Source organism: Astyanax mexicanus, chromosome 13 (genome assembly GCF_023375975.1).
Source record: "Astyanax mexicanus isolate ESR-SI-001 chromosome 13, AstMex3_surface, whole genome shotgun sequence".
NCBI classification, from domain to species: Eukaryota; Metazoa; Chordata; class Actinopteri; order Characiformes; family Acestrorhamphidae; genus Astyanax; species Astyanax mexicanus.
This window is the reverse complement of record NC_064420.1, coordinates 36,061,853-36,089,131: the sequence shown is the minus strand read 5'-3', so window position 1 is coordinate 36,089,131 and position 27,279 is coordinate 36,061,853. Positions and strand designations below refer to the sequence as shown.

The window sequence follows — 27,279 nt, the reverse complement described above, 5'->3', positions numbered from 1 at the left end:
TCTGAAACAACCATGTATGTGTTTTTCTTAGACGTCCTCCACACAAAAATTACCTATTGTTTTTCACTGAACTCCATGGTCCTCCTGTAATTTTAGTCCCAGCCGGACTCACATCTTCTAAGTTTCTCCTCTCGTTTAATAAAATAGCTATTTGTCCACTGCTGCTCACCATAATTACACTTTGGACATGCATTTCCACGGAGATCCATGTAAACACAACAGGGAGTGGAAATGGAGGAGCTACTGAACACGATGTCATGTAACCGAGAAAAAAAAAATAAAATAAAAAAAACACCGGTCCTCCTGTTTTTTCATTTGCAGTCCAGATGCAGGAGTAGAAGTGTGAAATATTTTTCACAGACATCTCCCTTAGAAACTAATCCCACCCGGATAGGGCTAAATATGAAATTGTTTTTTTTTAATGTCCATTGCTTTGGATCCTTGTGTTTAACATTTTCATTTTAAATTTGATACGGACCATTTCACTTCCGAAATCATCCATAAACAGAAAGATTAACATGATAAAATGTTCCAAATCATATGAAACTAGTAAGCTTTTATAATTTAAGCTCTCTAATTAGTATTAGCTCTTATTTGCTTTGTTGGCTCTAGTGCTGTCATGCCCTAATGTTACTAGAGTTACTCTTTTTTTCTGATGCAGTGGCAGGGGGCTGAGCTACTGTATTTTTTTCATTGGCTTGTTCTGTTCTGATGAACAATATGCTTTACTTAGCATAATTTGCAACAAAACATACAAAAAAGAAAACACGATGTCCATTGTAATGGACGCAGGGTCTAAAAAGAGTTGAAGAGTATAAATGGTTAAAGCTTGGTCATTAATCAGCAAGCTTTGTCATATTGTGCCTTTTTGTAGACCACCTACCCCAATCAAAAACATACTAAGACTTAGTGAAGAGCTAAGCAAGTTCCAGCTGGCATGGCTGTTTTTAAGCAGTGGTATCAAATGTGATTTCTTTACAAAATATATTAGCCAATAATAAAACATATATATCAGTCTTTTAAATTAAAGACCCAATAAAGTGTGTAATTTCCTAAAATGTAAACTTTTTACATTTTAATTTTGGATAATAGTAAATTGGCATTTTATCACATATTATTTTAGAAATGTTCCCATTGTGTACAGTTTTCTGCCCGGTGCCAATGTCTAGAAATACATTAAAATATAATATTATATATATATAATATTATAATATAATGTTACAGGTAAAAACCCTATTATTATTTGATACATATTAAAACAGTTATTTTTAGCATACACACAAGAGAGAATACAGGACTTTTTATACACTATTAAATGCTTCCAGTGAGTTAGACATGAAAATGTGGAATTTAGTCATGCTCAAGATAAGCCCCAAACCTTGCTTTCTGGATTTTTCCAATACACTCTGTAGGAGAAAACAGAACACTACAATCAGGCAAGAAAACAGAAGCACAAGATCTTTGCTTATTTGACAGACTCAAGCCTTATAGTGTTATGGTGGGGTTGATTCTCATACAGCATGCTTAGTATGGGCTCCCCGGGGTGATTAAAATTCAAGCCAAAGGGAAGATTTAGTTGTTTATCCTGAGCTTAAAGTGTCCTTTGTGTCTGTTGTCTTTTGTGTCTACTCTGTAAAGCGGAGCTGCTGGTTAGAGACACTGGGAGATGTGGTCTGGTTAGTATTTGTCTTCAGAACATCACATTCGTTTTCAAATTGGATTTGGCAATGCAGGCAAATGTTACTCTAATATCATTAACGTGGTTTTAGTAAATGAAAACAAATGTTGACATTATTTTATGGAATATATACAAGGTTTTATTTTTTGAAGTGAGCAGAACGACATAATTGACAATTTAAAAAATGAAATTGTACAGGTAATATTTATAGTAATAATTTTAAAAGTAAAATATAATACAATATTATGTATACATCTCATCACACAAAAATATCAGCAACCAATCAGATAATTGAAAGAAATATGACAAAAATTATACAAGCTAAATATACAATGGAAAATCGTTGAAAATACCCAAGCCAGTATTACAAAAGGTAAAAATTCTAAGAGCCAATCAGAAAAGAGAATGGAATATAACAGCACCTATCAAAGAGAAAAAACACATTTTACAGTAGCCAATTAGTGATTACATACTAGTGACAAATCAGAGCAGAATAGAGAAAATGATTACTATTTAGTCACAACATAGGAGACATAGAAGATCTTTCATTATTCTAACACGTTTAACACAGGAATCAAGATGTAGCTTTAAGTATAAATGTAGCATTATTTATTTTTTTACTTCTGTAAAAAAGTCAAAGTAAGAGAAAAAACATTGCATTTTTTATTTGCATTTTGCAAACTCTCTTTGTTTTCCTGATTTGGGATTTTAAGAGCATCTTTGTTAGCAATTCAGTAACATCTTTGGTCTGGTCCATATTATTAGTGCCTATGCATTTATTTGATTGATTTGAGTCTTTCACACCCAACAGAGTATTAATTGCTGGAATAAATTATTTTATAATTCTTTTATAATATTAAAAATAGAACGGCAATAACTATTAATAAGTAGTAATTTAACTGGGCAACCAGGTTGGTCATGCTGGTCAGTAGGCTTGCTCTTGGTAATTATGTAGGGTATGCCAAACCAAGTAAAATACACGGCCAAACACTAGAAAAACACAATGCCAAACATTTTATACATTAAAGTGAGAACATGTGTTTCTGTCAGACAGCAGTGTATGACGGTGCATGTACATTGTTTAAAAACTCAGGATCAACACAGCGTCCCTTTTTGTGAATGACTCGATGATTGCGATGAAATTTAGCAAAACACCGGAGCCCTGTAAAGACATGGATTTTATATAATTTATATACATTTGTAAAAAACACTATTTAATTAAACTGTATAAGTTACATTATGATATTTACTAAAACGTACCTTCTTCACACATACAGTCATCATAGCATTTATTGTTGAGGCCCCGGCTGTGAGGTTCACAAAGGTGTTTTCTGAGGTTGCAGCAGGAACCTATACAACAACACACAACCAATCAATAGTTTAATGTATATATAACAAAAATATATATTATAAATTGAAGAGTTACTGTTTATTTTACCTTGGGTGTATTGACAAATATCTTTCAATTATGATTATTTATCTTAGTATCTATAATTACATAATCATTGTGTGAAACCTTGTATTTTATATGCATTAACCAATACTCACCTTGTATTTGATCATTTTTATTACTCACATTGTATTTTATACACATTTATATAGAAGATTAACCAATACTCACAATACATATTATTTACACATATAGATAAACATTGTTTGATCAGGCATGTGACTAACACAGACTTTATTATGACAAATTAACCCACATGATACATAAGGCATTTACTAACACATAGGATCTATTGTATGGCGGACTAACCACGCGCCACTAACACATTAACATATAACATATGAAATCTATTGTGTGACTTGCGTAGCTCATGCTTGAAACATTTCGTTCACTGCATGTCTCTGACTAACGGCCATCAATCATCGGCTGGTGCACTCTGTACGAACTGAACTGATACAAAGGAGACTTCGGGACGAACAGTGCGGCCTTTCTCTCTGTGCGCGCAAAATTCTTCACCTACCAAAGCGGGAGGAGGACGCGCGCACATAGGGAGGGCGGCACTGTCTAATTACTGAAACAATATCACACTGTCTGACTGGACCCAGTCAATTCTTGAAACAATACCACACTGTCCAGCCGGACACAGTCAAGGCCAAACACTAGGGGTCCGGTCAGACCTGTGAAACTTGAAAACTAACACGTGAAATTATGCATGCTAACATGAGAGGATTTTAGCAACGCCTCATCAGCAGGTTTCACGTCATTTGGGGTATAAACATGGAGTCAGATCAGAGGGGGGTCAGAACTTATGCTGGGACGGCTCTTAGACTGTCTTTCATGTGTGGGTTCTCCTGAACTTCAGTACTTTGTAATAAATACTTGGTTTGCTTTCAACTTCACTCCACCTGTCTGTGACTCTCTATCAAACGAACATGCAGGGGAGTTGTACCCCGCATGAGGGATGGGTGTGGACCCATCTTTCACTTTCATTTCTACAACAATTTGGTGACCCCGACCCCGACGAGTATGGCAGAGGACAGCATCCGGTACTGATCCACTCACGCCCGAACTTCACAAAACAGGTAAGCAGAGCCGGTTTAATCAAATTCTGCATATTGGTAATTTCAAAATTGAGACGAGCGGCTGTCGGGCTGCTGTCCGGAGGGGGCAGGAAGCAGACCAATGTATTTTACTCGTTATTTGTGTTAAAAATGTATTTAAGGTTTTATATGTGAGTAGAGACAAGGGTCTCCTCAGGTTTTATATGTGAGTAGAGACAGGGGTTATACACATTATCTCATTGAGCTTAACTAACATATTGGTTGGCTGATTGTGCCACTTCAGAGTACAATACAGCTCTGGAAAAAATTAAGAGACCACTTCAGAGTTTAAATCAGTTTCCCTAATTTTGCTTTTCATAGGTATATGTTTGAGTAAAATGAACATTGTTTTATTCTAAAAACTACAGAAACATTTTTCCCACATGAAAGTATTGTTACTTAGAGCATTTATTTTTTAGAAAATGAGATATGGCTGAAATAACAAAAAAGATGCAGAGCTTTCACACCTCAAATAATGCAAAGAAAACAAGTTCATATTGTGGCGGCTCTGGGTTGTGTGTGTGGCTGCCTGAGGCATGTTTCTGTTCTCCTGTGTGCGAGGATGACAGGGGTGGGGCATCTCCCTTGGGAGGGGTTATGCAGAGAGGGTGGGCACCACTCTGGATCTGCCATCTGGGAGACACACAGCTGGGTTGGTGGCCTTTGGGCTATTTTGAGTTCTGGGTGTGAATGGTTTTAGCTCTCCTAGTCTTGTTAAAGACTAGTGGCAAGCCTGTTCAATAAAGGAGCTGTTGAGCATTCAGCATGAGTCTCACGGGTCTTCCTTCCTCTTCCACGCCACATTTGGTGTCAGAAGTGACCCTACTGGAAGATATTGAGCTGCTGGCAGGGGAAATCGAACGGCTGAGGAGGAAGACAGCGGACCAATGGACTAGAGGCAAGGCTCTCCAGCGGAGTGGACTTGGACCTGACGGCGCCAGCGGGCTGTTCGGAGGTCGTGGCCTGGGAGAGGACGACGCGAGCACGGCGGCGCTGGCTCCCAGAGCGGATGGCGCGAGGACGGCGGCGCTGGCTCCCAGAGCGGATGGCGCGAGGACGGCGGCGCTGGCTCACGGAGCGGATGGCACGAAGACAGCGGCGCCGACTCGCGGAATGGACGGCGCGATGATGGCGGCGCAAGCCTCCGGGATGGCGGGCTTGACGGCTCAACCCCGCCTTACCCCCTACGACGGCAGCGCTGACTGGACAGCCTTCGAAGCTCAGCTTGAGATCGTGGCGGGCGGTGAGGGCTGGACGGACGCCGAGACGGCAGCCAACCTCTGCCTGGCGCTGCAGGGCGACGCGCTGAGGGTACTGATCGAGCTCCCCGCCGAGTGCCGCTGCGAGCTGCCTGAACTGACGCGGGCGCTGAGAACGCGTTTCAGCCGCCAACCGTCGGAGGCGGCCGCCAAAATGCTAGTGGAGGACAGACGCCGACAGCAGGGAGAGACACTGGGCGTGCTGGCATCGGAGATGGCCCTGCTAACCCGCCAAGCTTACCCAACTTTTGTGAGTTCAGCGTGAGGCTGGCCGACCCGCAGACCCTGGAGTCCGCGGTGGAGGTGGCGGAGCGGTCCGAACTCATCCTCTCAAGCCATCCTGGACCGTGGGGGGCGTCGCCGGGTGCCCGTGATTCGCAGAGGTGGGGTCGGAGCCGGTCTGATGCCCAACTGGAGTGCTGGCGCTGCGGGGGGCGTGGCCACAAGCGAGCGCACTGCAGCCGGCCGGGAAACGGAGCCGGGACCACCCAGTGAGGGTTACGGTGGCCCCAGGAACGCTATACTTACCCTCGGGATCTGCTTCCGGAACTGCCGGACTCAGCGGCTACTTCCTGAAATGCACATTGAATGGAGTGACGGTGAACGCGCTGGTGGACATGGGCTCGTCAGTCTCACTGATACGGCCCGAGCTCGCGACGGAGGTAGCAGGCGAGTTCGTGACTGACAACAGCCAGCGCATCGCTCTCTCTTCAGTCACTGGGGAGCCTATAGGTCTCCTAGGATTAACGGAGTTGACGACTGATGTCGTCAAGGGGCCCTTTCAACAACAGTTCTGGGTAGGACGCATCAACGACCCGTGCATTCTGGGCAAGGACCTGCTCTCACGCGTCGGAGCTATTGACTGTGCACGGGGCTCGGTGCTGGTGACTGGACTCCCCGTAGAGCTACGCGACGAGTTAGGGGTAAGTGAACTGGTGGGAGGGAATGTGTGTGATTCGGTGCGTGATATGGTAGAGGGTCCGCTGGATGCGGGGTTGAGTGTAGATCCGATAGAGGAGATGCTGGAGCGCAGTTGTGTGGGTTTATCTGGTCCCCAACAACTCCGTTTGCGCGAACTGATCGGCCGTTTTCGCACGAGTTTCGCTGTGTCTGAGCGCGAGTGTACTAAAACTAACCTTGCGGTTCATTCGATAAACACGGGTGACGCCCAGCCCATCAGGCTGAGGCCGCACCGTCTGGCGTTAGCAAAGCGCGTAGCGGCGGAGCAGTTAGTCCGCGAGATGGCGAGTACGGGCATTATTGAGCCTTCGAGCAGCCCGTGGTCGGCCCCGGTGGTCCTTGCAAAAAAGAATGGAAATTGGCGCTTTTGCGTGGATTTTTGCGTGCGCTGTCACGAAGCTTGACTCCTACCCGCTCCCCAGGATCGACGATACGCTGGACCAGCTGTCTGGCTCAGCCTGGTTCAGCTCGTTAGACCTGAGGAGTGGATATTGGCAGGTGCCCCTCGCGGCGGGGGATAGGGAGAAAACCGTTTTCTCGCTCGGCTCAGCCCTATGGCATTTCATGGTGCTTCCGTTCGGATTGTGTAACTCGCCGGCTACTTTTGAGCGTCTTATGGAGCGTGTTTTATGCGGGGTTCCGCGGTCGTGCTGCGTCGTTTATTTGGATGATGTCTTGGCGCACGGAACCGACTTCGACTCCGCACTGTCTCACCTTGAAATGGTGCTCGGCGCGATTCAGGCGGCTAACCTGAAGCTCAATCCGGCAAAGTGTAGACTCCAGGAGTTTCGTTTTGAGGTTGTGCACCGCCCGGCCCGTGGCCACAGTAACGCGGATGCTTTGTCGCGCTGGCCGTGTGTGGCCGCCGACTGCAAACATTGTGCTCGTGCTGAGGAGAAATCTGCTGAGACTGCGCGCTGCGCTGCAATCTCCGGGGATGTTACTGGCGCTGTCGGGTGGCTCAGGTGTCCGTAGAGCAGCTCCGCGATGCGCAACGGGCGGATCGTGAATTATCGTGGGCAGTACACGCGCTCAGCTCGAATGTCACACCGTCATGGGGGGAGGTGGTGCCGCTGGGCCCGATTGCTAAGGCGTTGCGCTCCAACTGGGCTAGTTTTAGTTTGTCCGACGGTGTGCTGTGCCATACCTGGGAGGATCCGGCGAACGGGCGGCGCGTTTTTCAGGTGGTGGTACCGCGGGCGCTTAGGGGATCGGTCCTACGGGGAGTTCATGGGTCACCTGGGGCTGGGCACTTTGGTGTCACCAAGACTCTGAAGCGCCTGAGGCAACGCTTCTATTGGCCTGGGTGTAGAACCGACGTGGAACTCTTCATGCACTGCTGTGACGTGTGCGCTGCCAAGAAGGGCCCCTCGAGGGCGCCCCACGCCCCACTTCACCCTTACCAGTGCGGCAGCCTGATGGAGCGGGTGGCCGTGGACGTGCTGGGCCCCTTTCCAGTGACGGACTCTGGAAATCGCTTTGTTCTGGTGGCGATGGACTATTTCACGAAGTGGCCAGAGGCCTACGCGGTGCCGGACCAAGGGGCGGTCACTACTGCGGATATCCTGGTGCGGGAGTTCTTTTGCAGATTCGGGGTTCCGGAAGAACTGCACAGCGACCAGGGGAGAAATTTCGAGTCGGAGGTCATGGCGGAGGTCTGCCGCATCCTGGGAATCCATAAGACCAGGACGACGCCCCTTCATCCGCAGAGTGACGGACTGGTGGAACGTTTTAACCGCACGCTGGCGGCACAGTTGGCCATGGTGTTGGACAAGAACCAGCGTGACTGGGACAGGCACCTGCCAGTAGTGCTGCTGGCCTGTCGCTCCACTGTGCAGGAGACGACGGGATTCACGCCGGCTCTGCTTATGTTCGGGCGCGAGCTGAGGACGCCGGTCTCCCTGGCTTTTGGGGCGCCTCCTGACGGGGGCGGGTACGCTTCGGACACGCCCACTTTTGTCTCGGACCTTATGTCTTCGCTGGAATTAGCACACCGTCTAGCGCGCTGCAACCAGTCTGCTGCCGGACAGAAGCAGAAGCGTGCGTACGACACGCGCTGCTTTGGGGACCCGTTGGCGGTGGGGGCGAGGGTTTGGCTATATAACCCTCAGCGGAAGAAGGGACTGTGCCCGAAGCTCCAGTCGGCCTGGGTGGGTCCGTGCTTGGTGCTGTCCAGGCTGGGGGAGGTGGTGTATAAGATCCGGTGGGGCAGACGCACTATGATTGTGCACCGTGATAGGCTGGCCCCCTATAGGCCGAGACTGTCGGACACTGTGGACGGTGGTGCGGAGCCTTCCGGCCTTGCACTCGTGCCTGACCTGAACTCTGGCTCTTCGGAGCCGCTGGCAGGCGGTGCCGTGCCCGGCCCCTCCAGGCTGCCGCGGGCACGGAGGCCGCCCGCCGCCTTAATGACTTTGTTTGCGACTGATTGTAAAAAAAAAAAAAAAAAAAAAAATGTTCTGTTGTACACGGGGTTTGTCTTGGCTCTGGGTTGTGTGTGTGGCTGCCTGAGGCATGTTTCTGTTCTCCTTTGTGCGAGGATGACAGACGTGGGGCATCTCCCTTGGGAGGGGTTATGCAGAGAGGGTGGGCACCACTCTGGATCTGCCATCTGGGAGACACACAGCTGGGTTGGTGGCCTTTGGGCTATTTTGAGTTCTGGGTGTGAATGGTTTTAGCTCTCCTAGTCTTGTTAAAGACTGTAAGCGAGTGGCAAGCCTGTTCAATAAAGGAGCTGTTGAGCATTCAGCATGAGTCTCACGGGTCTTCCTTCCTCTTCCACGCCACAATATTCATAAAGATTTAAGAGTCCAGAAATCAATATTTGGTGGAATAACCCTGTTTTTTAATCACAGCATCTTGGCATGTTCTCCTCCACCAGTCTTACACACTGCTTTTGTATAACTTTATGCCACTCCTGGTATAGATATACCAAAAACACTGGAAACCCTAGTCTAAGGTATGGTTAAAGACAACAAATTAGGTGGGCTGAAGCAATCATAGTGTAAGAAACCAGAACAGAGACACATGGCAAAAAACACATGGTAGGACATAAGCATGGAGAAAACACAAGTCTGCAGCTATGTGTAGAGCTAGACTCTTACAATGGAATTCTTGTTTTTTATCAAACAGAGGGAAAAAGGGAGATACTGAGACCTGGGACACAGTCCAAATGATGATCACAGCCTGCAGCTTTTTTGGAAGGTGTCATTTTCTTCCCACTGCTGGAGCTCCTTGTCTGCAGTCTTCCTGTAACCAAACTGTATATTATAAATACAGTATATACCTGAACCTTATCTAGTCATTGATACTGAGATTGGTAAAAGCAGAGCTGGCACATCATTTTTTTAAATTCATATCTGATTATACGTATCTTACCTGTGTTTTTAGATGGCTGCTGCTGTGTATCTGCCTTATGTATCACAGCCTTATCAACATCATGGTCTAACAGTGCCATGCCAATAGTAAATACCATGTTTTTATCTGAATCATCTCCTTCCTACAAGACACACATTAAAATGTAAAAAAAAAAAACAGTTTGGTTAAAGATATGAGTCAGACTGATTTACATAATTTCAATTCAGATTCATTACAATATTTCCTTTATACTTAAAGATGATCATCTTCAGACTGAATAGCTCAGCTTCACTGTGCTTCAGTTCAAATCAAGCGAACACTAAACATTCATAAATAGAAGGAGAACATCCTGTAGGTACAATATTATTCGACTGAGAGCTGGAAATGAGGTCATAAAATTGAGTGAGTGTCAGAGTAATATGCTGACCAGCTTCCAAATGGACCAGTGAGCCCTGGAAATATAAAAATCGTATCCTTCTGGGCTTTTATTTGACCATTATCCAGGTAATCTCATCACATGAAGCCATTATTATTGATAATGCAATATTACTGAAACCTTCGTACCTTCAGGGGCGTCATCTGCACTGTGGAAACCTCCTGCTCCTTCACTGCTAGCTCAGGTTCTAAAGGAGTAAATGTCAAACGTACAGTAATGGTGAAGATAAACCAAAAAAATAAACCAAACCATAAAATAAACCAAACCATCTCCTCAATTAGTGTTGTACAGGTGGGAATCAAACATGACAGATTTTAACTAATGATGCACCAACTAATTTTTTTTTACTAAATAAAACATTTTTTATTTTACGTTTTTATTCATTTTCCCCACTTTTTCCCTGTTTTATAATATGAATTGCCTACGTGTATTTTGTTCTACTTATTAAAGAAAAAACAATTATAAAACTGCAATTAAACTGATCTCGTCAGACATACCAATAAAGCACAGTATGACCTAATGGACATGTAAACTTTATACCTGAAAATAGTTTTGAGTAAATCATGTGTGAGTAGACTATGAACAAACTCTTAATCAAATAGCATTTTAGCTGTAATGCTAACAGCAGGCCTCAGCAGGCTACAAGAGTTTTAGCCACAATGCCAAAAGCCTGCCACTGCATGGGGGAATTGGGATAGCCATTATGCTAAAAGCAGGCCTCAGCAGTGTGTGAACCGGTTAGCCGAGATGCTAACTGTTTTTTGAACAGGGTTACTCATTGTAGTAAAGGACAGTTTGATGGCACCATGCTGGTTAGCCAAGCTACGTTTTGCTGTTTGACATTCAGACAAAATGCATCAGCAGTGGCAGATTTTACTAGACTAAACTAGTATTCACGTTTTATTTAATGCAGTGGAAGTTATTATTTTGGTTTATTCAGATTTAAAATTGAATGTACAGTTATGCAGTGCTCTTTAAGCACTGATGATATTCTTAATATACTTAAAAAAGCATATTGTCAATATAATAAGACAATTTATCACAAATACTATAAAACATCATTAATTTTTTACCTCTAGATAAAATTTTGCATGGCAACAGATACAGGTGAGAGACTCACCTCTGCCGTTTACAGCCTTAGTTTTATGCCTTTCAAGCTCTCTGTATCCAGACTGAGGACTCTTCTTCCTCAGATGCGTCCTCCTCCTCTTGTCTCCAGGACCCACCTCTAAACGCACTGGGGTAAGACCCTCCACCTCAGGCCTTTCATACTGGCTCTGAATCACAATACGAACATTCTGAGGCCTACCACTCCGTCGCACTGCATTCAGTCCATCCAGCTTCCTCTGAAGCCCCAGTTTCTCTGACTTGGAACGGATGACAGGATTGTCATGTTGGTCACTTGCAGTATTTTTAACAGATTTACTGTTGACCTCTATAGCATGTGTCAGAATAAACATGGCAAAGAGGAGGACAGCAAAGCCAAAACACCAGGAGGAAGACATCATCCTGAGTATGAGAGAGAAAAACAACACATAAGACAAATACATCTCAATACATTAGTTTTCAATCAGAAAACAACAGTACTAATGCATTGTCTTTGAAACAGACTGTTAAGAAGTGCTAAAATAAGAAACATGTATTCAGAATGTATTTTATACTGCCTGTCACCTGCCTAAATCCTGGAGCAAGGAAAAATATGGTATTAAATTATCGCACTCTGATGCAAAGCAGCAGTTTGAAAAATGGCGGTCGCTGACTTTACATATATCAGAGGAGGCATGTGCTAGACTTCACCCTCCTTGTGTTGTGGCATCACTAGTTATGGGGGATATACAGCTGAGTAGCACCTAAAGTAGCTAAATTAGGGAGAAAATGGGGAGAAAAAAATAAATTAAATAAACAAATTCAACTTATCCAGGCTTATACTATGGTATATACATTTTCTGCAAATATACTGCCAAGATTCTTCCGTCTGAGTGTATATATTGCAGTTTTCTCCACTGCAAAGGATACGTGGGGTTGGAACATTCAGTAAAACCAGCACAAATAATGTGATTTAACTCGGCTGCAAGCAAAAGTGCAGAATGTTCTTTTATAGCAGTACAGAACAGAAGAAGGGAGTTGCTGGTTTTAAGCCATGTAACTGGAACACAGTGACAGGAACAGGCATTAAAACTCCTCTGACCCATAACCTATCATTTTTTTTGCGTGTTCATGACTAGCTTGCTTGCAGAGCTACCAGAAAACTGGTCCTATCTTTTCTAATAGCTTTCAATGCCTTCAGCTCTACAGCAGTTCATGCTGAGAAATGAAGATTACCAACCTCCAAAAAACCCGAGACAGATTCTTTAACTGTGTTAGGGCTTTTTTCTTTGTGTTCTTGCCCTACATGCATAAGCAGTGAAGCCAAAAACCAATAAGAGCTCAGTGTAGCACCCCATGCTTTGATTTTGTCAGCAGAAAGAACATGGTTGGGGCTTTTTTGGGGGGGTGGTGTTTCAGCTCGCTGTCTCAGGATATTTGGCCATTCTGTGTTCACTCTTTGACATTTGATCGCAAATATAAAAGGCAGACAAGACACAGCCGTGTAAGCTCCTCTGAATGGATGCACTTTTGTAAAGCATCTTTGCGATGGGGATGAAAAACTTGATCTGAGCTAAGGGATTTTCTCCCAGCAAAAAATGGATTACACACACACACTTCGGGGGGGGAGGGGGGGGGTGTAGCTGCTGGCTAATTAGCCAAGCTAAGTTTGCTTTCATGTCCTGTCCCACCAAAGATTTAACAAATTCGCACTCAAAACACAGAGATCCACAGAGATGCACCACAGCTGCAAATGTCAGGAGGGTACATTATCTAAAATACAGAACAGATTTCTGAGTTCTGTTCAGAGTTCTGAGTTTTCTTTGAGTTGGTACAGCACCAATTAATTATGAATACATTTAATGCACATCTAACTGATTATATGTGTGTTGAGATATGTAAGTGTAGCTTATATACAGTTTAACACTACCCTGCTGAACAGAAACAGCATGGCCAGCTTTAGCTGGTAAAGATTTTGACCACCGCCTCTTTTCGAACCTCTTTGCCGAGTGGCCAGCAACTCGGTTCTCGATGCCTTGTGCTGCGGACATCACCCTTTGGAGTGATGTGGGGAGAGAGCACCATCTACCCACCCAGAAAGAGCAAGGCTGATTGTGCTTTCTCAGGACTCAAGCTACATAAACAGGATTCGAACAAGTGATCTACTGATCATAGTGCCAGTGCTTTAGACTGCTGAACACAAAATACTAGATTAGACTATCAAAAACCATCTACCAGCAATGGCTGGTCCTGAGCTGGATTTTTCAACAGGGTAGTTATACTCAGTTGGTCTACAACCCACACTCCATAACCACACACAGGAAAACCTTTCCCTGTTAATATTTAATTACACAGTATTTAAGTTTCCAGACCTGTCACAGTAACCCAGGGTTAACAGCCCACGGCCTACAGAACAAGCCACAGCGACCCTTCAGCACATCTGAAGATTAATTTACTCTACACCCCCACCAGGCAAACCACACTCCTCAATCTCCAAACACCAGCAGGCATCCACACTTCTGACCACTAGAAGTGACCATCTGACCTTTATCAGTAGCTTCTCAGTTAACATGGCCTTCTTCCCCGTCTTCCTGCCCTGCATTTTTTCTTATTAAAGGCTCTGTGTTGACAGTCTTGGATCCATGGTTTGTAATCTCAATATCTCAAGGCTAGACATGAAACCACTTTTATGGAGCGCTCTGAGCTGTAATTTATGGTAATTTGTCAGAGAGCTGAACCTCCACGCACTGTCCCCTTCTACTTAATGAACAAATACTGTGTGCGAATGCAGATACAACTGCAAATGAACTATTTTAACATGTTTCATCATCTTCAATTTCATGGAGTTATGCTGCTGGCACTGAGGCACTGCTGTTCCCCGCCCCCCTATATGATGAAAGAATTATTTCCTTCAAAGAATGAAAGGAATCATCAAAGAAAAAAAAGGAACATTTCTTATAATGCCATTTGTTACGCTTTTTGACTGTAGCAGTTAGTGGGGTGTGTGATATATATTTCTTGGTTCCATTTCATTTTTAGTTTTAAGCTCTGTAGTTCATTTTGTTTGATGTCATAATTAAAAATATGTTTAACTAAAATATAAAATATTTATTGTAATTTAAAATATTACAGGTAGGCTATTTTTACCAGAGGTTAGTGATCCAACATGTCATGATATCAACCAAGACTGAACTGAAATTAATGACAGTGGGCGGACATAATCAGATTTAATCTATAATAATCATTTGAACTTTTTCAATTTCAGTGGTAGTCTATGTAAAAGGACTTAATTTAAAGTCATCTTAGACCATTTCTACTGGTCCATTCATTGCAACATTTTGATATTTCCCACTTTTTTAAAATTATGCAAACAAGTGAATAACAAAAAGAAAAAAAGAAAAAAAGAGTAAAATATAAAACTACATAGTTTAAATAAACAATTTACAGTGATTCCAATGAAAGACAGTGAAGTGGAGATGCTTGTCAGATCCTGAACATGATACAGTTACAAATGTAAGTATTCGTTTTGATTAATTTTCCAATATTTTGATATTGGCCCACTCTTAATGAAAATAGAAAATAAAAAACACAACTATTCAACTCTTTTATCACTTTTTCTTCTTCATCACAGCAGGCTCTTACATTAGGACTGCCTGAGGACTCAGAACCCAGTGCTGCAGTAGTATGCTAATTACTGAAAACTGATCTGCACACTGATCTGAACTAAATTGGACCAGAAGGAACGAACAGTATGAAATAAAGCTCCTCACTCTATTTAGTTATACATACATTCACATATATTAAACCAGTGAAAAAAATCACCTCACCTGTTTCTCTTCAGTCTGGATCAGAAGCTCCTCGGCTGGCTGAGAGGTTTTTGTGTTTAAAGTGTAGTAATGTCTGTAGCTGAGTGGTACTCCAGCTCTTCAGATGTGGGAAATACTGCCAGGCAATGCTTTTTTTATTTCCCTCCCATATTTATACTAAGACCTGAAGTAGCCAATCAGAGCTACTAGCGCATGAAACAGGCTCCAAAAGCCAATCCGAGAGCAGGAAGGCGGAGCGAACCGCTTCAGAAAAAAAATCCGCGCGTTGGACTGTATAGATTACGGCGGAATTTGAAGTCAAATTTGGTGGTAATTAGTTTGCTTAAAAATGAATTTCCAAATTAATCTCGTGCGTTAACGCTTTAACGTTGACAGCTCTAACAATCTCTGGAAGAGACAGACACCCTCAGACTGACACTGGCATATACAGCTATGACAAAAACAAATATAAGAGACCACTTCAGTTTCTGAATCAGTTTCTCTGATTTTGCTATTTATAGGTATATGTTTGAGTAAAATGAACATTTTTGTTTTCTTCTATAAACTACGGACAACATTTCTCCCAAATTCCAAATAAAAAATTGTCATTTACAGCATTAATTTGCAAGAAATGAGAAATGGCTGAAACAACAAAAAAGATGCAGAGCTTTCAGACCTCAAATAATGCAAAGAAAACACATTCATATTAATGAATGGTGGAATAACCCTAGTTTTTAATCACAGTTTTCGTGCATCTTGGCATGTTCTTCTCCACCAGTCTGTTTTTGGATAACTTTGTCTCACTACTGGTGCAAAAGTTCAAGCAGTTCAGCTTGGTTTGATGGCTTGTAATAATCCAGAGGTTTTCAATTTGGTAAAATCAAAGACACTCATCATTTTTAAATAGTCTCTTAGTTTTCCAGAGCTATGTAAAATGTTTAATATTATGGTCTCCAACCCTGATCAAGATTAAGATTGTTATGTTATGTTATATAGAGAAACCCTGAAATAGACAGTTCTCTATTTTATTCCACCCTTCCATTGGCATTTATTGTGACACATTATTATTTTTTAAATTAACAAAATAATAATAAAAAAATAATTAAATAATAGGCTCACAATCAAATTTCTCCCTATGAGACTTAGGGCACTGTGTCTCCTGTTTGCCTCTTTTTTGTCCTCGCCATAATTCTTCTACTGAAACTGTTTTCTGCGTCTCCTACAGAAACTGTGGCTCCTTTGTAGCAGATGATGAAACCAGGAGGTGTTCTCTCTCTCTCACCTCAGGGTATGTGCAGCCTACTGAAACCCAGCTGTAAGAAATGTATTAGCTTGGAATTCCCTCATGGTTAAGACAGATGGGTGCCATGACTGTAATGTGAGTAGAGAGTATGAAGACTCCACAGTACTCTGATATACAGTATAACATATGCGTATATTCAGCATGAGGTAGATATAAACATGACATGGGTTCCTCTTACTGAGTCTTGGTTCCTCTCAAGGTTTCTTCCTTTTAGTTTGAAGGAGTTGCCACTACCCTCTGCATTGCCACTATCAGCATGGTGCTGCTTACTCATAGGTGGCTCGGACCTGTATCTCTGTAAAGCTGCTTTGTGACAACCTTTGTTGTAAAAGTGCAATATCAATAAAATTGAATTAAATTAATTAAGCATAAATAAAAAAATAAAACCCACTGAACAGTGATTTCGCTGCTCCCAACACACCTGATCCAACCAATCAGCTCAAAAGCAGTGCATTATTGAGTTTAAGTGTTTTTTTGTTAAAGCAGGAAAGAACTAAGACAAGGTTCTAAGATACGATAAGATACGTTAATACTTTATTAATCCCACAATGGGGAAATTTGCAATGTTTACAGCAGCACAGATGACAGAGAAACGGTTCAGGAAAATATATAAACAAATGATAATAAATCTATATATACAAAAGATTTCAGTACTGTTACAGATTACACATACAAAAAATATAGTAAAGGAAAAATATATACATATAGTGCAGCTAAAATAAGGACAGGGGAGATGATTATTGTAGGTTGTGGCCAGTATTATTACACAAGGACTAATAGTGAAAAAATAGCAAATAAATAGTAGGTGAAAAGCTGAGAAAAAATATTGCACGTTAAACATATTGCACAAATGGTGATGAAGAGATCACGGTACACATAGTAAATTGAATATTGCACACAATAAAGCATTACAGCTATGCTGAGTAAGTAGTTTTGCATGCAATAGTAAAAATAGTGTTGTTATTAATAATAACTTCTAATAAGAACTACTTAGAATGGAAACTGTACATACTAAATATGTAATTTCTGTCTATAATATATTTGATGTTGCTTTTCATATCAATGTTTTAATTTCTACAAAAATTGATTATGAGCTGAAATAATTACAGTGCCGGCAGGTGGCGCTGTGTACACCGCCATTCAGATACTGTGTTGTTTAGTTATGGCCTCTAGGTGGAGATACAGATCAATCCTTTTGTTTAACTGATTTTAATGCTGTGATTTGATCCAGTGTTTCTCAGTCGCTGCACACTGCCGTACTCTGCGGTTCTCCGAACACCCCTAATCCAACTACTCACTTAATTAATCTCTCATTATGAGGTTAAATTGTGTGTTAAATCAGGACAATGGGCCTCTAGCACCAGGGCCGAGAAACACTGAACTCTTTCTTTTTGTAAGCAAAATGTTTCAGTTATTTGGCTCATTAAAACAATGTTTTAAATGTAATTAAGGAAACAATAACGGCATTGTAGAGTTTATTTTTTTTATATTTTCTAAACACCTGCTTTAAATGATGACCATAAGAGTACATTCAATTCTGTTATTGGAACCAGATGAGATTTCCAGCCTATAAAATCTACATAAACTCTTTAAAATAGCATTAAAATAAAACAAAATAAAATAAATTTTACATTAAAAGTGTTAAGGTTATTCTTAATAGAATAATGCCAGAAACATAATAATTAAATAAGTATTAAATACATGTTTTTTTTGCATAAGTTCTAAACAGATCTTGTTTAAGATCAAGATTAAGAAAGCAAAAAAGCATAGTCACTGTTATAATGAAAAAAATAAAAAATAATCAGAAATTTAAGTCTTCATAAGAAACAAAAGGAAATATGTATATAAAAATGCTGTTCACACAAGAAATTATTTTCTGGTTTTATTACAAAAATCATTCAGTACAAATATTCAAAAATACATATTAAGTAATACATCATTGCAAATATGTATTAAATAATATAAAATTCTAACACATAGACTTTTTTTTTGCATTACCGCATACTAATGGTTCCTTTGTACAAAGGAATGTGGCTTTAATTCAGATCCTCTGCTCAACATTTACATATTACACGTATCTGTTAAACAGACATTTCACTTCATAGTACACTTAAGTTATGTTCTGCTAAGGAACATTAGCATTTCCAGTGTCCATCTGTGGACAAAATTAAACCCATGCAGGGCTGCGTTCATTACAACATTAAAACAAAATCTGTCTTTACAAAAGACTTCTCACATGCAGTTAAGCTACAAACTCTGATACTTCAGAGTAACAAAAAATAATAATCAAAATAAATTCACAAAAAAAAAAAGAGTTCAAATTTCAAGTATTCCAGGATCAGTGCTGAGTGATGTTTATCCATCTCGAGACTGGTTTTCATTTCTGTTTCATTTCAGTTCTGTGTTTTGAAGGTAAATTACTGCTGAAAACACAGAGGGGCCACATCTTCAGCCGAGGCTGGGAAGAAGCGCAGGGTTTCTCTGGAGTACTTGGAGTAACCGTCGTGGAAGATTGGCGCCTTTTTTGGGGCGAAGAACGAGACCGTCTTCTCCCAGATGTCTGTGTGAGAGATGCCACTGTGCAGCTGGATCTCCAGAGCAGTCTTAATGCGTTCCACACCATCAGTGCATTTCCTCTCCAAGCTCAGGAGCTTGCATCTGAGAAAAAAGAGAGGACCAGTGTGAGGGCCTTGTTATGCTGGATTACACTCTTTCAAAATAATGGGGCCTTAAATGGTTCTTTGGGGGATGCCACCATAGTAGAACCACAACTACTGAGTTTATAAAGAGAACATTGTTTGTAATAGACATGAGTGATTATAAAGAACCTTTTTCACTTGATTTAAAGCCTCGCACACAGATCTGTCACAGTAATAGCGTTTTAACAACTTATCGCACAAGGAATGGATAGATTTTTGCTGAACTCAGTATTGCTCATTATGTTTTAATTAGCAAAAAGAGCCTATTAAAGAAGCTGGTATGTCGGCATTGTTAAAATTTTTTATAAAAAAATTGTATAAGATATTTAAAATGCTTATGTTTCAGTTTCAATATATTAATCATTATCAATATATAATGTTTTTCATAATTTAAATCTGTGTGTAAATGCAATATTTTGCTATTATATTATCATTAAATAATTGTAATAAAAATGTTCTTACAAATACAATAATAGCACTTATTATACGCAATACGCAATTATTTCTAGGCCAATATACTTTCCAATAAAATATGTTATTGTAGCACAGGCCCAGTGACTCACATCTATATTACAAATTTGATTCTGCTATGGCATCATTCATAGAACCATTTAAAGGTCTGTGTCAGGATTACATCTCTTAACCTCACCAACTTTAATACTGATTTATGTTATTATATTTAGCATCAAAGGAAAATCATAAAATAAACAAAATAAATCCAAATACTCCAAATTTCAAGCATACCTTGTCTGTAGATCTCTCATGGTGTTTAGTTGAGTGTTGTCAGGGTGCTGTAAGGAAGAGCGGCGTATCTGATCTGATCTACTCCTGATCCAGCATTTATACACACACCATCTATCTACATGTAATGAGATGCAAGTTCTCACAGCTTCTTAACCAATCCGAGTTCTTCAACAAGACAACGATGCAAGAGTGAATTGTTGGAATAATTGAGGAACAATAACTGAGAACTACACAAGCAGGTGGGAGGGAGAACTTTTCATAACCCCTGTCAATCAAGTCACAGAGTCATTGTTAAGAAGGCGGCTTTGAGGGCTGAGAATCAACACAGATGCAATTCATGTTGTCTTCTGCCTGTGAAATGCTGTGGGAAAGTGCAGTCAAACATCTGCCCAAGCGCTTTAAAGCTACAAGCTAAGCTACCATGTGTATACCTTATTTATTTTATAATAACAAGTACGATAAAAGTAGAGTAATGGGTAAGATTGCTGGCAAGTATGAAAAAAACAGGAGCATCATATATTTATTTGCTTATTTCTTTGTATCTTTATTTTATTTAAGTGAAATATTCAACAGAACATTTACTAAAAATATTTTATTAATTCATCTTACCAAATAATTTTTAGTTTATAAGGCTACATTATTTATCTATAGTTATATTAGCCCTTTAATTTTAACTGATATTTTTTACTGATTGATGGACAAGGAATTTTTACACTGTTTTTCTACCAGTGGCAGATTATGTCTGCAAAATATCTTTATTTTTTTCTATTCTTGTATACATAATGTGCATTATTAGTATTATGACTTTTTTAGTATTAAGGTTTTTTTTATGTCATGATTTATAATGCAGTTAACAAAGAACTATTGCAATTTCAGTATTTCCAAAGTTGTAAAGCTCCAATTTAGGTATTTATTTTTATATATGTTTATCTATTTATTTATTGGTGCATTCTTAAGGTACTTATAATAAAGGGCTTAGATAGGTGGTGGGTTTTCAATGAAATCTTGGCAAGATATTTGAAATCAACCTTTTTAAGTCCCTTATACTTACGTTTTTAGCTTACTTTTAACATAAAAGTTAAAACATTTTGTAAATAAACCAATCTCATTGCATTACCAAAATAATACTGCATTACAAAATAAAAAAGCTAGTTTTATTATATGCTATTGCTTATTGATTATTGATGTTAGTCAATATCTTATTCCCACACATGAAGCTGGGCAGTGTATTCAGTCTATGGGAAGTAACTGAACAACCCCATCCAGATGGCTGGCCTGCGAGTTTTGATGGGGGTGGGCTGGTCACTCTGGCTTTGTGCAGAGGGCCACACTTCTTTTGTGCTCAGGCTCAATGTCATTAATCCAGAAGTGTGGGAAGCCGTACTGCAGAGTCGCTCCCACGTTCTCCCTGCTGAAACACAACCGCCTGAATGAGGCCTATACAGCAGGCCAGCCAGCTGTGTGTGTGTGTCCGCACGCGGCCAAAGGGCTTCTTAACTGACCAAAGTGGACAGTGTGAACATACTGAGGTGGCAAAGGTGTGTAACTCTGACCTTTAGAAGTTGAAAGGAGAAGAGCTAGTCACAGTTTACAGTTTTGGATTTGCCACAAGATGGTTAGACTTGCACAGATAAGGTCTGCTGCGTAGTTTTGCAGACAAGGATTAAACCTAGTCTTAAACTACACAACATTTTAAATTAAGATTTTCCATTAAAAGTAAAAAAAAAAAAATACATTCTACAACTAGGCTTAATCCCTGAACCTGTATCAGTTTTAAGAGTAGAATAAAATAATAAAAAAGGAACTGTTTAAATGCTATGATAAATTACTATAATTGTATATAAAATATAAAAAATAGTCAAACTTTTGGACAGACCTTCCCATTTAATGCGCTTTTTTAACTTTTTTACATTGTAAACTTAATATTGAAGATGTTAAAGCTCTACACACATGTTGAGTTATTTTAGTGAACAAACCAGAATATGTTTTAGGCTTTAGATTGTTCTATATATAGAATAATCTATAGAAGAATCTAATATTTAGTATTTATATCACTAAGTGAAATTGCTGAGAGAAAAAAAGATCGAGACCACACTACGAGGTCACTGCTTTCCCACACCTACAAAACACAATGCAACTCTTTAAAACCACCCTCCACCTGCTACCCAGAGCTGGGCTGATTGTTTCCTGAGAAACACACACTTCACTGAGCATGTGGCAGCCCTCCGTTCTTTAGTGTCATCCGAGCTCCCCCATTGGCTGCAGACTGTGAGAACCTCCAGCAAAGCCAGGCCTCACACATTCATATGGAGATTGGGGAGTATAAATAGAGGAGGGAGACAGAGAGAGAGATCAGCACAGCTCACATCTTCTCCACTCAGAGAACTCCTACAGAAGACACACAGCCATGGCTCCTACAGTCAGTGCAGCTCTCATCTACTCCAAAGATCATCTTCCACTTTCAAACAAGGTAAATCTAAAATCTACTACAGCAGCACATCTCCTATATTCCTATCTTTCATTTCTAGATTGATTAAGTGTGGAAATTAGAAGCAAAAGTTGATCAGTGGAATTAAACATGCATTTCTTTTTTCTCTCTCCAGCTGAGGAAGCCAATAGTGGAGAAGATGCGTAGAGAACGCATCAACAGCAGCATCGAAAAGCTCAAGTCTCTCCTGGGCCGAGAATTCCTAAAGCAGCAGCCTGATTCCAGACAGGAGAAAGCTGACATCCTGGAGATGACACTTCAATTTCTGAAACAGCAGCAGCAGCAGCCCCACAACGACTCTGTCTGCTCCACTGCAGCCAAAGAAGGCTACAGCAAGTGCGTGCAGGAGGCCGTCAGCTTCATGTCTCAGTGTGGAGCTCAGACTCCGTCCCAGGGAAGACTGCTGAGCCACTTCCTCACCATGCAGCCTTCCATGGAGAACAGAACAAGTGTCCTGCAGCTCAGCTCTCCAGCCTGCAGCACCAGCAGCAAAGAGAAACCTCCAGCATCTACTGCTCTCTGGAGACCCTGGTAGACCCTGTGGACACTTTACCATTAGGAAACACTCTTTAACATGTCAGTCTAAGATTGACATTCACTAAGATTTCCTAAATATGTAGGAATTTATTCCTCTTTTCTTTATGTCTCATTCTTACTATGCAAGAAGAGTCTCTTCATCCTTCATGTTTGTTTGAAGGGAGAAAAAAGCCCATAGTGGGTGGATGTTCTCTGCAGTTTGCAGCTTGTTTTAAATCTGCTTTCAGTCAAAGAAAGCTTTTCCTCTGATCTTCTTTCTCTTACTATGTAAGAAAAATGTTTTCTGTTTGAAATGGAAACTTTTGATCTGAACTCTTGAGTGTAAAATGTCTGTGACATTCTGTAATCCAGTACTTTCCACTCCTGTGGAGTGAGATCTAGATCAGACTGTAGCTTTTGGACTCTGTGCAGTCTAAACATTTGTAACACAAGTTCTTTGTGATTTTGATCAAACAAATGCATGTTTTTGCATGTATGAGAACATTATTCATTCAGTTATGTTAGCTGTCTGCACTTTGTTATGAGTTTATTACAACTTTAAGACTCAGAACCTGAAATTTTCTGAGTTTATCTCCTTCAGTGAAGTGTATTGATGTTATATATCATGGTATTTGTGAAACCACAAAATCATTATATCCAAAAATGTCCTGAAAATAAACTCAAATGAAACAATCAATATGTTGTCTATATATTTCTGTTCCTGCTGAATATGATCATTTTAGATGTTTTGTTTATTATAATTGAAGCATTTGTCAAACAATCCACACACTCACTTTTAGGTTTAATAGATATAATAGCCCAAGCTAAATTTGCCCAGGGGGCAATAAATCAGTGCAGTAGGGCACATGATCAGGACTTACATGATGAGAGAACAGCTAATTGGTTGGTCCTTTTTGATGATTAAAGAACACATTGTTCCCCTTCTGTGCTCCTACAGGCCAGTGGTTAGTAGCTCTGGTCACAAAGAACAGCATCTAAAAAACACATCCAGGAGTAATTTGCTGCATGATTTTAATATGTTCTCTATTTCTTTTCCTGCTGAATATGACCTTTTTAGATGTTTTGATTATTATAGTTGAAGCATTTGTTAAACAAACAACATGCTCAAGGGTGTAAAATAATGAAAAAAGAATAAAGCAGTAAAACAATTATTTGTGAGAAAAATCTAATTCAAAGATCAAATTGAGCATAGCACATAAATACATTTACAAGAAAAGCTGTTTATAACAATGTTTATTGTAAAAGTTAAAATCCCTTCTGATGACATGTTTCAGTATAGCCATCAAACTGAATAAAAATAAAAACCAGGAGGTTAAAAAAGTAGGAGAAAACAGAAAAAGAAAAATCATGACTCTGACTTCTGTCACTTTCTTCCAGAGAGCGCACATAACTAAAGTCGTTGACAGACCAGTGCTCCGGAATCAGGAATCATTTCATCAAACATCATACATTTCTTTATACAACAGTTCAGTGATAAAATGTGTCTGAACAGACTAAGTGTACTCTAAACACCATAAAAAATTAAGGGGAACCTTTCTGTATATTCAGAAGACACCCACCAGTGCTCCAAGCCTAATTACATAACTGCATGTTAAAATAATTCTTAATTCTGGGCTTGATTTCAGGGACATTTAGTAAAGATTTCATTCAGGACAAATTTTTCCTTGTCTGTTTATGAAGAGTCAATAGAACGAAAGCAAAATTCAATTATATTTATTAAAATCATATAGATTATATTATATTTATTCTTTCATTCACAGGCAAAGATAAAATGATGCATCAATGAGTTTATGGGAGCTTAGATAGCACACTCTCATATAGAACCACATTATCCCGGTACAAAATGAGCGTTTAGGGATGTATGTACAGCTTTCTTGTTTCGAGCACCATGCGTAAAAGCGCACGAGATGCGCATACGAGATGTGTAAAAGTGCATGGGATGCGTACATGTGCACTATGCACAAGATGTGTAAAACCACACGAGATGCGTAAATGCGCAGGAGACGAGTAAAAGCGCATCAGATGCATCAAAGCGCACGGGATGCGTAAATGTGCACTGTACGCATAAAAGCGCAATGGAACCGTAAAACTGCCCAAAATGTTAAACATACACAAGATGCGCCGATGAAAAGATACAGATCTCGATCTACATTTAAAGTGCACTCATCTCGCCATCATATCTGTAATAATTTGAAGTTATGAGGGAAAACAAATGGTCTGATTGGTTTTATGTTTTGTAAATAAATGTATTCCTGTTATTATTATGTAAATGTCACTCAGAGATCAATGTCCCTACTCTATCTGGAATGTTTTTTTATTTGTTTGTTGTTTGTTGCCCTGGCAACGCCGAACGTCATTGACACTGACACTGATACGTGCTCCTACCTAGCGACACTTGTGTTCCAGGTAGCAGCCCTGGCAACGCCGTGTACATTGTGACGTCACTAACAGTGTAAAAGGAGGAGAAAGAACTGTAGACTTCAGTCGTTCATCGAACGTTCCTAGCGTGCGCTTGTGCTCCGATCTAGCGGCTAAAAATGAGCTTCGTGCGAGAAATAGCTTCTTTACTGCCTCTGCTGTGCGGGGCCGGATTTACCGCTGCAGTCGCTGGATCTTATTACCTCCGCCGATTCTGCGTTTGGATTCCGAAGGAAGAAGAAGATCAAGCGGAGAGGATAGAGATAATAAGAGGAGAGGAAGAAATAGATAAAGAGGAGAGCATAGAAGAGAAGATGAGAGGAGAGGAAGAAGGATATAGGAGGAGGGGATAGGAGAGAAGATGAGAGGAGGAAAAGAAGGAGATCTGGTTCTGTGGGGAATGTCCAAAAATATATTTTATGTTCTTTCTCTCTCTTCAGTTTTAATTTTTCTTTCTTTTTTTTGTACTGAAAAAAGAGGTGATGAATATTAGAACTTAGGCAGCATGCAGGTATTTATGTTAAAATAAGCTCTTACAGTTTTTTCATGCGTAAAACCGCACTAAATGCGTGTAAAAACGGAATGCGTGAATGTGCACTGTATGCATAAAAGCGCAGGAGAACCGTAAAAGTGCACAAAAAGTTAAAAAAATACACAAGATGCGCCGATAAAAAGATACAGATCTCGATCTACATTTAAAGTGCACTCAACTCGCCATCATATTTATAATTAAATGAAGTTATGAGGGAAAACAAACGGTCTGATTGGTTTTATGTTTTGCAAATAAATTTAGTCCTGTTATTATTATGGTTGTGCATTGCTAGCAACACCTTGTCAACCACGTAGCAACTGCTTAGCAACATCATAGAAACCACCACGGATACCATAGCAATGCCTTAGCAACCACCTAGCAACTTGCTAAGGTGTTGCTAGGTGGTTGCTAAAGCATTGCTATGGTATCCGTGGTGGTTTCTATGATGTTGCTAAGCAGTTGCTAGCATGGATACAATGCCTTTGTAACCACCTAGCAACTGCTAAGCAACATCATAGCAACCACCACAGCAACGCCTTAGCAACCACCTAGCAACACCTTAGCAACCACCTAGCAACTGCTTAGCTACATGGTGTCATAGTAATGTCACAACTGTCAGTGACGTCACATGGTACGCGGCGTTGCCAGGGCTGCTTAATGGAGCACAAGTGACAGCTAGGTAAGAGCACGTATCAGTGATGACGTCACTGACGTTATGACGCCAGTGACGTTATAAAAGGGGAAGAAAGAACGGTAGACTTCAATCGTTCATCGGGTAAAAATTAGCTTCCTGCAAGGAATGGCTTCTTTAATACCTCTGTTCTGCGGTGCCGGATTTACAGCTGCAGTCGCTGGATCTTTTTACCTGCGATCCTGCTGGATTCCGAAGGAAGAAGATGAAGAGGAGAGGATAGAGATGAAAAGAGGAGATGAAAAAGGAGATAAAGAGGAGGAGAAAATAGGAGAGATGATGAGGGGAGAAGAAGAAGGAGATAATGAGGATAAAGGAGAGCTGATTAAGGGAGAGGAAGAAGGAGATAAGGAGGAGGAGAGCATAGAAGAGGAAGTGATAGATATAGGGGAGGAGAGGATGCACAAATTCTGGTTTTTAGAATAAACTCCCTGAGTTAGTATCATTAACTCTCTTTTATTAATATAAGTAACTATTTTCTCCACAGTTAAAATTAAATCTGAACTGTTGTGGGATTAAAATAATTATTCCATTTAGAGTATACAGACAGTTCTCTTAGCAAGAGTAAATTTTAACATAATCTCCTTAACAATGAATGTAAGATATGTGTTAATAATCTAATATTATTGAAAAAACACTTTCATATTTTAAAACCCTGGAATATTTGGAGAAAATGACAACAAAAAAAGCACAATTACTAATTACAATAACATTTTAACATGATTTTTAAATTAA

At 40.5% G+C, this 27,279-nt stretch overlaps 2 protein-coding genes and 1 long non-coding RNA gene across 3 annotated transcripts; 1 reads left to right on the top strand and 2 right to left on the bottom strand.

Moving 5' to 3' along the window:
• Window positions 1-1,791: 1,791 nt before the first annotated feature.
• Window positions 1,792-15,292, bottom strand: draxinb (dorsal inhibitory axon guidance protein b). Its single transcript, XM_007246323.4, has 7 exons — window positions 15,154-15,292; window positions 11,361-11,749; window positions 10,369-10,427; window positions 9,826-9,946; window positions 9,604-9,696; window positions 2,939-3,028; window positions 1,792-2,840 (listed from the first exon to the last, which is right to left on the bottom strand). The coding sequence occupies exons 2-7, from the start codon at window positions 11,746-11,748 to the stop codon at window positions 2,725-2,727; spliced, it is 867 nt and encodes a 288-aa protein (XP_007246385.3). The 5' UTR covers window position 11,749; window positions 15,154-15,292; the 3' UTR covers window positions 1,792-2,724.
• A 3,012-nt stretch (window positions 15,293-18,304) lies between these two features.
• LOC107197550 (uncharacterized) lies at window positions 18,305-19,996 on the bottom strand. Its single transcript, XR_001518635.3, has 2 exons — window positions 19,879-19,996; window positions 18,305-19,093 (listed from the first exon to the last, which is right to left on the bottom strand). It is a non-coding gene; the product is annotated as an uncharacterized LOC107197550 (long non-coding RNA).
• A 2,222-nt stretch (window positions 19,997-22,218) lies between these two features.
• Window positions 22,219-23,579, top strand: LOC103022347 (transcription factor HES-5). Its single transcript, XM_007246327.4, has 2 exons — window positions 22,219-22,348; window positions 22,482-23,579. Exons 1-2 carry the CDS (start codon window positions 22,286-22,288, stop codon window positions 22,899-22,901), a joined length of 483 nt encoding a protein of 160 aa, XP_007246389.3. The 5' UTR covers window positions 22,219-22,285; the 3' UTR covers window positions 22,902-23,579.
• The last annotated feature ends 3,700 nt before the right edge of the window (window positions 23,580-27,279 follow it).